The sequence below is a fragment of the Erinaceus europaeus genome, chromosome 17, assembly GCF_950295315.1.
Source record: "Erinaceus europaeus chromosome 17, mEriEur2.1, whole genome shotgun sequence".
NCBI lineage: Eukaryota > Metazoa > Chordata > Mammalia > Eulipotyphla > Erinaceidae > Erinaceus > Erinaceus europaeus.
In genome coordinates this window covers 38,750,407-38,768,126 of record NC_080178.1, presented here as the reverse complement: position 1 = coordinate 38,768,126, position 17,720 = coordinate 38,750,407, and the positions used below count along the sequence as shown (strand labels likewise).

Sequence of the window (17,720 nt, the reverse complement as noted above, 5' to 3'; positions counted from 1 at the left end):
AGAGAGAAAAAAATAGAAGTTCAAGGTTGAGTTCCATTGCCTAGCTTGAAGTCTTCTTTTTTTTTTTTTTTAAGAGTTTTCTTTTATATAAACACCAATCTCTGATGACTCCCCCCACCCCTCACTCTGGATTAATTTCTATTCCTCTGTGCCAATTTATGTTGCAATAAGAAGACTAATTTTCTCAAACTTGAAAACCCTCCAAAGCTTTAATACTTCTGTTTCAACAGCTACTGAGACTCAAGAACTACTCATGCGTTTCTTCAAAATGACTACCAGGTTGCTAACCTTCTCAAATTGCCCTTCCTCTTCTATTTATTGTTTCTTTTATCAACTATGCAATTAAGACTACCTGGTAATATTTACCAACTGAAGATCAACTTAGGATATTCTAAAACTTAAATAAGTAATTCTGGATCTCTTAGTCAAGTGCTCTCAATGAGGGGGTTGGAGAAATAGCACCTAGACACACTCCTTCCCTAATTAATGATATACTTAGCAAATATTGGAATGCTTACTTTTACATACTTCCTTGGCTACAAAACAGTTTCTCTTTCTTTCTCCCCACCCCCACACACAAAGGTTTTGTTCTTCAAGACCAAGTTCTTCTATTTATCGTTCAGTGACCTAAAAGCAGATTACAACTGATCTCAAGTTTGTTATTATTATCTCAAGTTTCTTAACTAAAAAAAAATTTTTTTTTAAATTACTATTTCTGGGGCTTGGTGTCAGCACTTTTAATCTACTATTGTTGGCGACCATTTTATCCTTTCCTACCTCCCCCCCGTCTTTTTTTTTTTTTTTTTTAGTTAGAACAGAGAGAAATTCAGAGAGGAGAGTATGATAGGGAGAGAGGGAAAGACAGAAACCAGTAGCCCCATTTCATTTGTGAAGCTTCCCCCTTGCAGACAGGGACTGGGGGCTTGAACATGGGTCACTGTGCATAGTAACATGTGCATTCAACCAGTTGTACCACCTCTCAGTTCCTCAAGTTTCTTCTTTTCCCAATAACTGACATCACTTCCATGGGATTCATATTAAAGATAAAGATAATAAAGACAAGTCTGAATAATTTTTGTGCATGTGTGAGGAAACACTGAGCAAGTGGTGGTATAAATGTTGCTATCTGTTAACTCTACGTAGTACAAAACTGTATCAAAGTTCACCTATGCAACCACAGACCTCACATTTCAGCCTAAACTCTGTGGCAGAACAGTTGATGTGAGGACTTCCAGTAACCCAGTGGTTTCCAAAGTGAGATGGAAACTCAGAGTCATTTCTAACTATAGCACACACACATGTAGTGGGAAAGAAGCCTCCCTCTTATTTAATATAAAAGCAACAGGGCTCACCTAGCCAAAGAAATCTCTGTAAACCTATGTTCATAGTAGTCACAGTTTTTAACAGCCCAAACTTGGAAGCAACTCAGATGCCCAACAACTGATGAGTGGTCTGGGGGGCTGGGCAGTGGTGCACTCAGCCCCTTGTTGAGTACACACATTACTAAGCACATGGACTGGTATTTAAGCCTCCTATCCCCACCTATAGGGAGGAAGCTTCACGAGTGGTGGAGTAGTGCTGTAGGTGTCTCTTTTTCTCTTCCTCTTAATCACCCCTCCCCTCTCAATTTCAAATGAAATAAATAAAATATATGAGAAATATAAAAAATAACTATTTAAAAATATATCTGTGGTCTGTATACACAGTGGAATACTACTCAATTACTAAAAATGATAGAGCTTTGCCTCATCTTGGATAAAACTTGAAGGTGTTATGTTAAGACAGATAAGCCAGAAAGGGAAGGATGAACACCACATGATCCCTCTCATAGGTGTTACTTAAGAAGCAAGAAAACAGAAAGAGAAAACATGGGGTGAAACTTGAACTGGGTGTGGTGTATTACACCAAAACAAAGGATCTGGACTAGAAAAAGGGAGGGGGCTGTATCTGGTAACTAGGTAATGAGAGACTTGGATTGGGGGTGGGAGAGGTAAAGACATCTTTCATGGCGGATAAGAAGTTGTACTCATAGGATGGGAGTATGGATTGACCTGTCAATGCCCATGTTCAGCTGGGAAGCAATTGCAAAAGCCAGACCTTCCACCTTCTGTACCCCATAACAACCCTGGGTCCATGTTCCCAGAGGGTTAAATAGGAAAGCTATCAGGGGAGTGGATAGGATATGGAGTTCTGGTGGTGGGAATTGTGTGGAATTGTCTCCCTCATATCCTGTGGTCTTGTCAATACTTCTACTTTATAAATTAAAAAAAAAAAGAAAGAAAAGAAATTGTACTCATGTGCCAACTGTCCTGCAAACCATTATTTCCCCAATTAAATGATTAAAACAAAACAAAATACTGCTGTCCCTCTCAGTTCCAGTGCCAGAGGTTAACTAGGAGATGGTAGACTCAAAGAACATTCCCCTACACAGAGATATAAAACTGATTCCTGCGCTTACCAGATTTCATTTAGTTAACTCCCTAAATGAACAAATGGTATCAAATAACACTGATGATACAAATGGAAGTAAATGACTATTTCTTTCTTATTTTATCTTATTTAATTTAGATAGAGACAGAGAGAGTTTGGGAAGGGAGAGATAGAGAAGAAGAGAGAGACACCTGTAACACTGCTTCACCACTTATAAAGCTTACCCCCATGCAGGTCTTGAAACTGGGTCTTATGCACTCTAACACATGTGCTTAACCAGGTGTGCCACTACCCAGTTCTGCAGATGACAGTTTCACCCTATTCCCCTACTATGAATCTCTTCAGTCACATTGAAAGATAAGTTTTGGGAAATGGATGCTTTGGAATGCTTACATCACCCCCCTTTTTTTTAATACAGAGAAGGCAGAGAAAGGGAGTGGGGGCCAGAGCACTGAAACTTCCTTCAATGTAGTGGGGGGCTGGGCTCAAACTTGAGTCACGCACATGGAGAAACAGCACACTATCCGAGTAAGCTATTCACCAGCCATAGCATTCACTTTTTAATCTTATCAACCACGCAAATGTATCAGTTAAAAGTCCCCTTTAGGTGCTGGGTGCTCACATTAAAGTGCATAAGGACCTGGGTTCAAGACCCCAGTCCCCACCTGCAGGTGGGAAATTCACAAGCAGGGAAACATTATTGCAGGTCTTCCCCCCTTTCCTGGCCCTCTCTCCCCTCCTTCCCTCTCAATTGTCACTCCTAAATCAAACCTTCACCCAACCACCAAACCTTCACTCTCCAACTGATAAAACAATGGGTTTACATGACTGAAGTTCTTTATTTAACAGAGCTTTAAACAGCAGAAAATTGTCTCAAAGGCTGAAAATGGTCAGTAACAAAAAGGACGAACAAAAAGACACATTATTTTGGGCAACAAAATTATGACAAACACATTTCTATCTATACCTTTTAAACAACGTTTTAAAAGGTGTCATCACAAGATATATATTTGACAGGACACATTTGTGATAATGAATATACCATTATTTTAGGTTACTTCCTAAAGTTTGATAGCAAACATTAATATAATTGTGCTTATTTATAATTATTTTTTTAATTTTGATAGGACAGAAAAAAATTGCTAGAGGAGAAGATAGGGAGAGAGATACTTTTAACACTGCTTCACCACTTGTGAAATATCCCCACACCCACCCCTGTAGGTGAAACTGGGTATTCGTACAAGGTAGCATGTGCTCAACCTGGTGCACCACTGCCTGACCCTCTGTATATAATTTTTAATGTCATTATATATATGTATATATATATATATATATTTAAAATCACAGACATCTAGGTCTTATTCATCAAAATTGACTGTTCACCCCTTCAGGAGAGAACACTTGGTGTGGAGCTGAATGTCTGGTACCAACCCATAAATGTGGAGAGAGCATATTCTGGCAATCTTTAAGTTAACATGAAACCACAGTCCTGCAAACTAGCCATTGAGACACTGCCTACTTAATCTGAACTGCAAAACCCTTATCAAATGCCATTATCTTTCTGCAGAAAGAAATGCATCCCAATGCCAACTTGAAGGATTAGATTTAGTTTCCTGCCCACTAGCTAGACTTGTAATGATCTAGTTAATAAGCTGATTTGGAGTCTGACAGAATAGCTCACTTGGGCAGTACACTGCTTTGCCATAGACATGACCCAGGTTCAAGGCCATCCTCCCCACTGCATTGAAGAAAGCTTCTGTTCTGTAGTCTCTTTCTTGCTCTCTCCGCCTTTCCATTTCTTTGTCTCTTTCTAAGGAAGTCAGCCCAGAACCCAGGCTTTCCTGACTGCACTCTTTGGAGGTGCACATAGTGGTGGGGCTCCAGGCCAGAGTAGGGTGTTTGGGAACTAGCTGTCACACAGCTCATTATTGCCCCCCACAACTAACTGAGCCTGCTGTGGTTCTGAAATTTTAAGCCTCACTGTTTATAGCTCAAAGACTATCTAGGCCTTTCCATTCTTATGCAAGAATTAAAGACATAACAGTGATATGTGAGTCTAAGCTATGTACTACAAAGGCATTCCACAAACCTGGCCTGAGAGTTCACTACAGACTCTTAACAAGGTATGGTTATTTCCAGAAACACACCAGTGCAATAACAGAACCTAGTAGGGGAATATACAACTGTCTGTCTTTTTTTTTTTTTAATATTTATTTATTTATTTATTTATTCCCCTTTGTTGCCCTTGTTTTATTGCTGTAGTTGTTGTTGTTATTGATGTCATTGTTGTTGGATAGGACAGAGACATAGAGAGAGTAGGGGAAGGCAGAGAGGGGGAGAGAAAGAGAGACACCTGCAGACCTGCTTCACCACTTGTGAAGCGAACCCCCCTGAAGGTGGAGAGCCTTCAAACCGAGATCCTTACTCAGGTCCTTGTGCTTTGAGCCACATGCGCTTAACCAGCTGTGCTACTGCTTGACTCCCCAAATGTCTGTATTTTATAGGCACTTATTGAAGACCTACTGTGTGCCATGTCTGTGTTACATGGAAATAAATGGCCAGGTCTGCAGAGCAGATCCCAGTCCTCTGAAATCCATAGACCAAAGTACAAGGCATGAGAGCTAGGCCTTACTATCTTCTGCAGTTATAGCCACAGAGTTTCCTCTTCTATAATCAGAACCATTGTGTGAAGTTACTCAAAGAAACAGAAAAACCAAACAAACAAAAAAACTAACTCAGTGGAAATGCTAAATTCTATATTAAATCCATTCTATCCTTAACACATTTCAAATGCTCTGTTAGTATTCATATTCTAAAAATTATGAAATGTGTCTACAACCCTAGTGACAGTGAAGCTGATGCTTTGTAAAGTTGAGAACCCAAAAAGGTTTTGTAAGCAGTGGAAAATACCTGTGAAATGTCACAGAAAAGATAAGCAAGGGAAGGGGAGATAGCATAATGGTAATGCAGAAGACTCATGCCTAAGGCTCTGAAGTCCCAGGCTCAAATCTTCCTGGAAGATTCCCAGCAGCCCCATAAGCCAGAGCTGAGCAGTGCTGTGGTATAAAATAAAATAAAATAAAATAAAATAAAAGTGCCTGTGGTTTATTTACTTATTTTGTAACACCTATGTAGTCCTAAGTGCATTAGAAGCTGAAGATAGGACAAAAGCAATACTCAAAGCATTCTACAACAGTGCAGCTATCGGAGCAGAGGTCCTCAGGGACCAAGATAAAGGTGACCCTGGCAGTGGAGAAAGTTGTGGGAAGATACCACAGCTCTGAGTAATGGAAAATTTTATCAGGTCAGAAATAAGTAGATTAAGAGGAAATTGCTCAGTAGAAGTTGTCAGTTGGCCCGTGACTCATCCTTCTAAGATAGATCAAAAAGATGCCCCACAAAAGTATACCAGAATCACTGAAAGAGCATAAAGTCACTGGAACCAGTAAAGGCCAAGGGAACCCTGCCGTCTCCCTCGAAGATTCCAAGATTGCTCCGTCCATACAGGGAGGAGGCCAGCCCCAACTCTCAGTGCCCCAAGGCTGATAATATCAGCTTTAAGAACTTCCAAGAAGGAAACCTGCCCATTGTTCAGCAGGGAAAAGCTAAACACAGCAATCGGTGTGAATAATAGCTTTATTAATGAGAGTCAATTTGGCACAGGTTCTTAAAGTCTAGTTGACAGGCCTCTCCTTTGAATTTTTGAGACAACAAATTGAAGATCAAGGTTAATTTTAGGTTTTAGGGAAAGAATCTTAGGAAAGAGAAGAGCCTCACTGATAAGGGAGCCAGTTAACTGGTCTTAAATTTCAGAGAGAAAGGTAGTACAAACTCTACCCCACAATGCTTGTGGTGCTTAGAGGCTGGATTCACCAGGAAACCTCCGTGTGTGTGTGTGTGTGTGTGTGTGTGTGTGTATGTGTGTGTGTGTATGTGTGTGTGTGTATGTGTGTGTGTGTAGTAGTAGTAGTAGTAATAGTAGGTGTGTGTGTGTGTTTGTGTGTGCACGTGTACAGTATGCTTTACTTCTCTCTTGCTGCAGGGCTGCCATATTGAGGCCAACTTATCACTTTACAATAAGAACAGTGTAGTAAGAGTCACCTTATGATGAGTCACTGAATGAAGGCAGTAAAATACATGTTAGGGGATTTTTGTAAAATAAAGTATGTAAAGTTCTGAACAAAAGGCTGGCCCTTTTTTTTCCAGAAAGCAAACACTTATAAAAAATATTGACTATACATCTCTGGTCAGGGATGCTGCTATCCTGGGGCAGGGGAGACAGCAAAATTGTAATGCAAGTGACTTTCACACTCAAGGGCCTCCCAGGTTCAATCCCTAGCATCACCATAAATCAGAGCTGAGCAGTGCTGTGGTAAAAAAAAAATAATGATAATAATCAAATTCCAACAAAAACTATCTCAGTTTTGAACCTCCACCCTTTTACTTGTGGTGTATCCAACTATCTTCTCAGAAATAACTTCTCTACATCTCAAGCATTCCTGAGGCCTTCTTTTCACCTTGAAGTAGGTGCTGGGGTTCCGCATGGTGATTTGGGAGTGAGTGAGTGACAATTTAATGCTGAGAAGAATTTGCACCAGTTAGAAATAACACAAAAATTCAAATTCCAACTAGCCTGGAGAAACTGTTGCATGTGAAGCACACTGTTCTTTTTGTGCCAAAGTGGGCTGGTAGAGCCATAAAATTGTCTAGACTTCTTTCTTTGTGGATCCTAAGGAATCTTGGTGGTTCATAATCCAAAATGGTGGCACTGCTTGACAAGGAAATGTTGGGTGCACAGCTGCTATGGATGGAGGTCAGCAGGCTGCTCTATGTTCTGTAGACTCGCAGACTCCAGGCCTTTGCTAGCTGAGAGGTGGTGCAGGCTGCTCTGCCTTTACCTGGCTGCAGCTTTACAAGAGCTCCTCAATGGAGGATCTACTTAATAACTAGAAACAGAATTAGACAACAGAAACTAGAATTACAAACCAAAAAGGGTCACACTGGCTCTTCAGAACATTTAATCATAATCATTTAAGTGGAAAAATCAAAAACAAAACAAAAAGACCAGCAATAATATTTGAATTAGTGATACTTCTTTTTTGAGAATGTTTTCAAAGACATTTACACAGAACTGCCATTTTCCAGCTGTAAGCATAAGCAACACGTGTTACACATGCAGCCAACATGCCTAAGAAGCTCATGCAGGTGGACCTGAGAAGCACTGCCACAGTGTCAGCTTGATGGGAGTTTTTAATGTGCCCAAACATCAGACTAGTTTTCGATAATGGGAAGTACTGGCCTGTGTACTGCACAAATTCTAATCCTAGGTATAGTGCTGCTTGGTTCTGTATGTTCAGGTTATTATGTACATATGTGTATATCCAGGCATGTATGCATGTATTGTCATCATCAAGGTTTTACCACCCCAGGTTGACTTTTTCAGCTGGAAATAAAGGGACAGGGCTGGATGGTATCTCACCAAGTAAAGTGCATATGCTACCATACTCAAGGACCTGTGGTCAAGAAACAGGTCTCCACCTGTAGGGAGGAAGCTTCAAGAGTGGTGGAATACTGCTATAGGTTGCTCTTATTTCTCATCAATCAATCCCCTCCCCTATTTCTCATCTTCTATTCAAAAGAAAGGGAAAAATGATCACTAGGAGAGGTGGAGCTGTGTAGCCACTAAATCCCAGTGATAACTCCAGTAGAGAGAGAGAGAGAGAGAGGAGAGAAAGAGACAGAGACAGGAGAGAGGGGATGAAACCACAGCATAAAAGCTTCCCTCAGTGCATTGGGGGCTGGGATTGAACCTGGGGTTCAATGACAAGGTAGATACCCTCCTAGGTGAGCTATTCTTATGGCTCTGTTCAGATTCTTTAAAAAAAAATCAATCTAGGGGGCACAGGTGGTGATGTACTTGGTTGAATGCATATGCTAGGTCTGTACCTGCAGTAGAGGAGGGGAGGAAGCTTCATGAATGGTGAAGCAGTGCCAAAGATCTCTCTGGTCTCTTTCTCTCTCCCCCTCTAGCCCCCTATTGTTTTCACTCTATCTCTATCCAGTAAATATTTTTAAGAGTCTTAACCTTTTTTTAAAAATAAAGTAAATGTACAATCTAATTTATTTTCTTTTCTTGACAGAGATGAGAGGAACTTGCAGCACAGCTCCACAGCATCCCCTTTGCAGGTGGAGACTGAGCAAATGAATTCGGGTCCTTGTACAGGATAATATGTGTGTGCTACTAGACGTGCCACCACTCACCCCATACCATTCAGACAATTATAAGGCTATTTGTCTCATTCACAGAAGAAAACACTAAAGTTTTTAGTTTCTATTGAGAGAGAGGTTTCCCTAATTAGAAGGGAGAGTTGCAGAGAAGAAATTTTATAAATAAAATTCTAAAAATACCTCATTGATTATAAGGGGAAAATGGTAAACTTAATTGAGGAAGTTTTCTTAATCTATGAGTACCTCTCAGCTTCTACCATACACTGTACTTAAGATTCTAAAAAAGTTCTGAAATTAAGTGCACAATCTGCACTTGTACTGTCAGGGAAGAATGACGAAACAACTCAGGCATTGAAGCCTGACTTGGATCAAGTAACCTGGATCAAGACTTTTCCAAGAGTCAAGAGACACAATGCCATAACTGTCAGGCAGGTCCTAACTGGAGGTAAGATTGGTCACTGTGGGTCCACTGAACAGTGTGGGACAGAGGGATCTTTATTTAGCTTTCTTATTTATGTGTTTATTTATCATGATTTTTTAAAAACTCAGCTCAGTTCTGTCTTATGGTGATTCTAGAATTGAACCTTGGAGCCTCAGGCACGAAAGTCTTTTGCTATCTCCCCAGCCTTTGAAGAAAGGCTTTCAAAACTCCCAGCTCCTTTCCATCTTATTCCTTAAGTGATACAGAAAGGATTATAGAGCATAAAGCGAACACTAAGTTCAAATGAAAGGCATTTGGAATTTCTATGTAGTCACCTATCCATTACCACACTTTTAGATACTTGTGGATCTGCTAAGAACAAGGAATCACACACCCACTCAAAAAATTGTAGGGAGACCATAAAAAAGGTATTCAATATTAACTGGAGAGACAGCTTAATGGTTCTGCAAAAAGACTTTCATGCCTAAGACTCTGAATCCCAGGTTCAATCCCTAGGACCATCATAAAACAGCTGAATAGTGCTCTTGTAAAAGCAAACAAAAACAATTAAAGGTTAGTCTTCCCAGTCAGTATTTTATGTCCTTAGAAACAGTCTCTTTTAAAGTATGGGGAGAATCCTTCATAGTGACAAGTATGGCAAGCACCCTGGAAGTCAGACATGAAATGTCAGAACCACTAAGCAATCCCTATACCCTAAAGTAGCGCAACTCTGTGACCTGAACTTTAGCTAAAATTTTCCCTACTGGGTTATTTCTCTGAGTCAGGTCTGTTTGTATCCTGAGCTCTATAGTGGGGGTTGGGACAGTGAATTGGATATGTGCAAACAGAACGTTCTCAAGTGGAGAAACAAGTCACAGAAAACAGAGCAAGTGAATGTAAGATGTGGCAACAGGCAGACCTCAGCAAGAAAGTTAAAACACACACACACACACACACACACTTCAGTCTGAGCCCATATCACTCCCCATGCTGAATCAATATCAGCATGCATATGCCATCAGAAGAGAGAGACGCATGCTTTTCCCCAGAGCTGGAACTCAGTGTGCTCACCCAGTCTGTTCTTCAGATGAGGCAACTCATATATTCCCACTGTTCCCAGCTGCACGAACAGCTGCCTGATAAAGTCAGTGACATCCTATGGAGAGTTTGCAAGGGTAAACTGAATCACTATGTTCAGGTCAGGCACCATCAAGTAAGAAAACAAAACTGTTAAGCACACAGTATTAAAGGCAACAGTAGATTTCTTTTCTTTCTCTTCTGAGAAATTGAGAGGGGAGCGAAAGAAAGGGAGGCAGAGACACCTGCAGTACTCAGGAAGCTTCCCAGCAGGTAGGGAATAAGGTAATGTGTGCACTCTACTGGGTGTTCCACTACCCTGCCCCAGCAACCATTGATTCTTTTAATTAAACACTTGTATATTTATGCTTCCATTCATTTATTAAAATCAAAAGGCAAAATCTGACCTGACTGCACCGAATCTACATTAAAACAAATCTGTATACCCCAGTAACATGTGTTTTGAAAGCTGAGCTATTACATCTGAAAATAACCCCAGTAGGCTTACAGAAATAGCTCACTTGGACAGTGTGCTGCTTTGCCATGTGCAAGATCCAAATTTGAACCCAGACTCTGCTGCTTTGAAGGAAACTTTGGTGCTCTTTCACTCTTTCTCTTCCTTTCTGCCTCTGTGCCTCTACTAAACAAACAAAATCTGTTTAAAATAAGATAACAATAGAGTGAAATTTTAGAAGTTGATCATAAAAATAACAACAATAATTCCAGTGGCTAGGGAGGTGGCTCAGAAGACAGAGTTCAGTGAGGCCCCAGCTTAGATCCTCAGCACTATATATGCCAGAAAATATCAGTGCTCTAGCCAGCTTCCGTCCTTCTCTGTCTAATAAAATAAATAAACCCTTTCTGAAAAAATCCAGAAGAGACAGTGAATTATACAAGATTCCCCAAAACCTTTACTGAAGAAAATGTGAGTCTTTAGTATATACATAATGAACGCTGAGTGGGCAAGTAAGTCCTTCAGTTTGGATCTCTTACCATACGTCTTTTAATTCTGAGTAGCAGATTCCTTTATAAACATATGAATGTGGCTCTTTAAGATTGGTAAGCCCCTAACAAAAACTCAATTACTGATAGAACTGACAACTCAATTAGGGAGATACCACCGCGACGCTAGCCCGGCCTGCTGGAGCCTCCGAAACTTTAACAACACCTTTCTATCTCCCTAATATATATATATGGGCACCAACCTCCCAGTGATAACCCTGGAAGCAAATAATAAAAGCAAATTAAATTTTAATGTCTCTAAGGAAGTTTCCAGTTTTTCATAGGTCTAACCTTCTTGTTGTACATGAAGTTGTTTTACATGCTTAGGAATCTTCCAGGTCATCACTCAGGGCACTAGAGTTTGAAGCTTCCACATAAATGTTTGTTTAACTGGCAATTTGCAGAAAAGGATTTGTTTTTTTTTTTTAACTGGAGCCCAGCTCAGTTCCAGCTTGTGGTAGCACTACCCGAGACTACTTGTGCCTCAGGCAGGCAAGATAGTCTGTTGTGTCCAACATAGTCTGATGTATCTATCTCCCTGGCCCTGTGAAATGGATCTTTTACAATCATGTACCTCCTGCCCAAGTCAAACTACATAAAAATTTAGAGTTAAGACCTTTCTTTCCCTCCAAGATTTTCACAAGCTTAGAGCAATACAGAGAGAGACGTACAAAGATTATCCCCACTCTGTTTCCAACTTCTAAAACAGATCAAAGCAAGGAACAAAAAGGATTTCAGGAACCCCAAGTCATAAAAAAAATATTCAATTTTCAGACGAGACCTGAACAAAGGTGTGGCAGGTAACAGAAAGGCAAGCTAAAGTGCAGGGAGAACAGTTTGTACCTGCTTGCTTCCTGAACCCTAGGAATCTCTGAGGAGCACATGGTGTAGAAGGAATTAAATAAAAACTCCACCATACATCATCTCTCCTGAAACTGAGCAGGAAACCACAATGAGAAATAACTGGATAAAAGTATAACTCAAGACAGTCAAAGGCAACAGGTACCAGTCAGTACTAGCCAATGGAAAGATCTAGAAAGCATCTGTGTGGCAAAAGTTGTCAGCTTTTTTAGTTACAGCACTAGAATGTCTTGCTGATTCTCCCTCTTAAATAATAAGCTGATTTTCAGGGTTGGTCAGGGGTGCATCTGGTACAGCACACATGTCACTGTGCACAAGGATGAGGTTCAAGACCCCTGCTGTTTTATGTGTATGCATTTGCATTTGTTTCAACTTGTTTGAAGAGTTGTTTTTGTGACAAAGAGAGATCAGTGCACTGCTCAGCTCTGGATTTGGTAGTTATAACAGGTTGAACCTGGGACCTTGATGCCTTAGGAAGGAAAGTCTTTTGCAGAACCATTACACTATCTCTCCAGTCCTATAAAATATTACTTACTTATTTTAATGACAGAAATACAGAGAGAAGAAGAGAGGGAGAGTGAGAAAGACCCCTACCAGAGCACTAGTTAACTCTGGCTTATGATGGTGCTGGGATTCTAGAGTCTCAGTCAAAGTAAGACCAAGCTATAACAGGCTGAACTTTAATAAGTCAAATGGCTACTCTGAAACACTCTGAAGCCAGCAGAGAGAACAATGGCCTTGCACTTGGTCTACAGAAGAAAACCCTGTTATTCTGGGATGGGGAGATAGCACAATGGTTATGCAAAAGTTTCATGCCTGAAGCTCATAGGTCCCAGGTTCAATCCCTAGCACCAATATAAGCCAGAGCTAACCAGTGCCCTGGTCTCTCACTGTGTCTTTCTCTCTGTTCTTCTCTTATTAAAATAAAATTTAAAAAACAGCATTTTAAAAACAAATAAACTCTTAAAAAAAAGAAGAAAGAAAAGAAAACATTATCCAGAAGCATGTGGGCACACTAGTGGGGAGGGCATCTCCAATGACTCCTCTTCAAGGCTGAGAAGAACACTTAAAGCCCTATTTGGCGGTTTTCTGTTGGCTTGTGGCTCATATTCTAGAAAAAAAAATCTGTTTCCACTGCCATTTACAAAGACAGAAACTTCCGGAGTCCTTTCTCAGCTACCCAACATCCCTTCTGTCCTCACCAGTTGGGGTTTCTACCAGAGGTGAGAGCAGACAAGGAAGCTGGCACAGCAAATAGAGGTTAAACATTCTTCAAGGGGAGGGCTCACATGCCTTTCAGGGACAGGATCAAGAGAATTGTGAGATTCACCAGGGAGATCACCTAGAGATAATCATCTGACCTGCCATCCAGCCTCCCAGACCACTTTGGTGGGGTGGGGGGAGAGGGGAGCACAGGTGGTGGTGCACCTGGCAAAGTACACACATCATCATACTCAGGGACCTGGGTTCAAGCTCCTGGTCCCCACCTGCAGGGGGAAAACTTCATGAACAGTGAAACATTCATTGCTGCAGGAGTCTCTACTCTCTCTCTCTCTCTCTGGTAAGCACAGTGCTGGGAGGGGTCAAACTAGGCAATCCAAGCAATTGAGGCTATAGTTCTACCAGTTGAGATATCTCACTGGCCACAAATAAGTGACACTTTAGAACAAAGATGTAACAGTAAAAAAAAGTGCCTTAAGGATTTCACTCTCCTGGGGTAAGCAAAATAGTTCATCTGAATAGTGGACCTGCTTTGTTAGATACACAACCCAGCTGAAAGCCCAGCCCCCACAGCAAATTCAGAGGAAGCTTTTGTGTTGTGGTATCTTCCCCTCTCTCTGTCTTTGTCTATACCTAAAAATACCAGCTCAGAGGAGGGAAACCTCAATGACAATAACAACAACAAATAAAAACAGTAAGAAAACAAATGGAAAGGACTGAATTTATGTATACTAAAGGTACCAATAAATATAACTGGACTGGAGACAGTCAAATAAATCTCAAAGTTTTTACAATCCTACTGAAGCCATTATTTTAAATGAAGTGACAGGACTACACCAACTTTTCTCTTAGGAAAATAGGTATCACTTCTAGTTATCTCTTATTCTCTTTTTATTGTTATTACTTAGCACAGGGAGAAACTGAGAGGGAGATAGAAAGGAAGAGAGATAAAGAGAAAGATACCTACAGCGTTGCTCCACTGCTCTTAAAGCTTCATGCAGGTGGGGATCAGGGACTTGAACCCAGGTTCTTGTTCATGGTAGTGAGTGCACTCAACCAGGTGAACTACCTCCCAGACCCTCCAATTATCTTAACTTAAAATTGAAATTGAAATTCTGAGGGTCTACTACATAGCAGCTCTTTCACCTGTCAAGTTACTGAAAGCACAAACATATTTTTCAGCAAAACTCACCTTAAAAAAGGCAAACCACTTGTAGTCGTTCAGCACAATCTCAAAACCCTGATTGTAAATGATGGTGAAATGGCCAGAATTGCCTAGTTCATCATATGCTGTATCCATCTTTTTGAGATGCACTGTTACTTTCTTTTCTACTGGACCTAAAGGAAAGGAAAAGCATGAAAAACAAAACAAACAAAGAATAACAACAGCAATAACAAACCCTTCATTAGACCTTATTGGAAGGGAACATAATTTCCATGATCTTTAATTAATTAATTAATATTATTTATTGGATAGGGACAGAGAGAAATTGAGAGAGAATGGGGGTACAGAAAGGAAGGAGGGGGAGAGAAGAGAGACCTGCAGCACTGTTTCACCACTTGTGAAGCTATTCCCTTGCAGGTGGGGACTGGAATTTGAGTCCTGGTCCTTGCACATTATAACATGTGTGCTCAGTTGGGTGGACCACTGCCCAGCCTCCAATTTCCATGACTTTTAAGCTGCTCTCTGACAACGGTGAAGTCTAGCTTACTTAGATGTAAGTCTGTCATGTTGCCTCTCAACTTTGAGATTGTGGAAGACTTTCAGGCCAATGTGAAAACAGATCACTGGTGAAACAGAGCACTTAGTGTGCTGCTCTGATGTGTGTGTGAGTCAGGTTTGAGCATGGCCCTCACCACATTGGAGGAAGTACTCTGATCTTCTTCCCTCTCTCACTGCTTCTCTGTGTTACTCTTTCTATCTGAAAAAAATAGTTTGCCTTGAGTAGTGAAACCCTAGAGATGACCAAAATAAATAAATAAATAAATAAATAACCAAAAGATAGTTATGCCAATATCTGAGTTATTCACAATAGCTAAGGAGTGGAAGTGATAACAAACCATACATGGATGACTGGATAAAGACATTATGAATAAAGACTCCGTAGAATACTTACTCTACAATCAAAAGATGATATTATGATCTTTGAGACAAAAGTGGATGGAACTGGAGGTGAGGTGATTATGCTCAATAAAATAGGGAAAGAGGTGAAAGACAACTGCCAGATGGTTTTACTCATTTGTAGAATATAAACACTTAAAGTACAAGAGCTTGCAAAATTAAAAAAAAACAGTAATAATTAAACTATCTCTCAGACATTGTGAGAACTAAGGAGGAACACAGAACTGCAGTGGTGGTTGCAGTGAAACTAAATACCTATGATTTTATAATCTTGTAAACCATTATTAAATCACTAGTAATAATGTTATGTCAGATAGCCCCTAGTGCAGCCAGACCTCACAGAGTACACTCCTGTTTTTAGAGAATGTTGGGACCAGTTGGTGGTGCACTTAGTTGAGCACACATGTTGCAATGCTCAAGGACCCAGGTTCAAGCCCCTGGTCCCCACCTGAAGGGAGAAAGCTTCATGATGGGTGAAGCAGTGCTGCAGGTGTCTCTCTGACTTACCCTCTATTAATAGGTGCCCTTCCTTATTAATTTCTGGCTATCTCTGTCAAATAAATAAATACAATGAAAAAGTAAAGAGAATGTCTAGGCAATGAAGAAAAGGAAAAAATGGGCAAAATAGGTGCTCAAAAGTAGAAATATAAAAATGCAAACAGAACTATCATATCAAAAGGAGGACAAAGGAACACTACAGCACTGCTTTAAGGGCTTTTCCCCTTTGACACATAAGACTCAGAACTCCAGAACCTGAGTTCTGCCACAAAATCTTCAGCAGGCTGGAAGTTTCCAATCTGGGTTATAAAGAATGATACCTTTAACTTTTAAATTGGGGTTCGGGGGGGCCCAGATGTCCTGCAGCCTTTGGTGATCAGGGAGCCCTAGAGCCTGTGGGGGTCCTAGCACTACAGTCACTCCCAGCTGTTCATTAATGCTTGAGCAAGAGATTATTCTGGTACAGGACTTTTATCCTAGACCTCTGAGTACAACTTTTAGGAGAAAATGGCTGCAATGGCCAGGGTAATGAAATGGCACACAATTGTGATGACTTAGGGGGGCTGAAGAGGTCTAAAAGTGACATGACCAAACAATCTGCTGATAAGGGGAATTAGAGAGTGACATTCACACTGCACAAGCCACCCGGAGACCAGGATTTAGAACAAAGGCCTCTTCGTGTGTGTGTGTGTGTGTGTGTGTGTGTGTGTGTGTGTGTGTATTTCCCCCAGTTCTAATTCCAGCCATGCTCTCTAGGGACAGGGGGAACATGGCTCAGAGCTGGGGACTCAGTGAGAGCCTCAAGAGTGAAGGGCACTGGGCTTGCTGCCCAGCATCTCCAAGTCTAGAGAAACATCTTGAGAAAGCAAAACTTTCACCACTTTTGTTTAGCGTGACCTTCCTCCCCCTGCAGTACAGGAAACAAAGTGCTACCATAAGTTTTCCTTTTGCTCTTCTCCTCGCTCCCTCAGAAAAGGACAGCACTTTCTTACTTATGCATTTACTTTTGGTCCTTGCCAGCTCTTTTGTCTTCATGAGACCAACAAGAATAAAAAGAAAAAGGCCGATAAAAAAAACAAAAAGCCAACCCAAAACAAAACACACACACACAGACACACACACACACACACCCTACTGGAAGGGAAGTTCAGATGACTGCAGGACCTCGACTTTTTTCTGAACTAATCGGATTAAAAACAAAAGTTATGGCATGGAGAGAGCTTCTTTAAGGAGTTCCAGGGCCCCAGGATAGTGGAGCGGGATGTTCTCAGCAGCAGGATGCAGGCAGGCAGAAAAGGCCCTGGGGGTTGGGGCTGGGAGCGGGGTCTTGGGGAGCCCAAGGCTGGCTAGCCACTCAGCGGGGGAGACAGGGCGCTGCTTACCCATTGCGGAGCAGTTGGTGGCTTGTTGGGAACTCACGGGGCCCACCTGGAAAACCCAGGTGCCCAGCAGGTCGGGGTAGGTGCAGTTAGCAGGGGTGTCGCCACGCGCCGGGCCCGCGCCGCAGACAAGCAGCAGGAGGGCGGCGAGCAGTGGGCGAGCGAGGAGACTCATGCTGGCGGGGTGCAGACCCAGGGTGCCCTGCGTTCCAGATAAGCCGAGGTGGCTGTGGTGGGCGGGTGCATGCAGAAATAACCTAGGGGGCCGGAACTCGGCCTGGGCGGGGTCTGGGTCTGGGTGGAGCCTGGTCTAGGCCTCGCCTTCACCTGGCTCTGTCTCCAAGTCTCCCCCTACCCTCCACCTTCACACCCTCCCAGCGGGAGCAGGTGCCAGAGTCTGAGAAGTCTCCAAGCTGGACACCGAGTTACTCTGTCCGCCATCTGGACTTGATTTCTAGTTCAGGATAGAGCAGGTCAGAGA

General features: G+C 41.6%; 1 protein-coding gene across 3 annotated transcripts in view; it reads right to left on the bottom strand.

Moving 5' to 3' along the window:
- The window catches only part of CTSC (cathepsin C), a 32,395-nt gene extending 14,892 nt beyond the window's left edge, over positions 1 to 17,503 (bottom strand). The window contains exons 1-4 of one of the 3 annotated variants that reach the window (XM_060176675.1): positions 17,243 to 17,501; positions 14,433 to 14,578; positions 10,151 to 10,235; positions 5,520 to 7,376 (exon numbers count right to left, since the gene is read on the bottom strand). In XM_060176675.1, coding sequence (XP_060032658.1) covers positions 7,366 to 7,376; positions 10,151 to 10,235; positions 14,433 to 14,578; positions 17,243 to 17,414 — 414 coding nt within the window. In that variant the 5' untranslated portion in view covers positions 17,415 to 17,501 and the 3' untranslated portion in view covers positions 5,520 to 7,365. Of the gene's footprint in view, positions 1 to 5,519; positions 7,377 to 10,150; positions 10,236 to 14,432; positions 14,579 to 17,242 lie in introns of those variants that run through there. The other 2 variants (XM_060176674.1, XM_007535138.3) reach the window with 2 other exon arrangements.
- Positions 17,504 to 17,720: the final 217 nt, after the last annotated feature.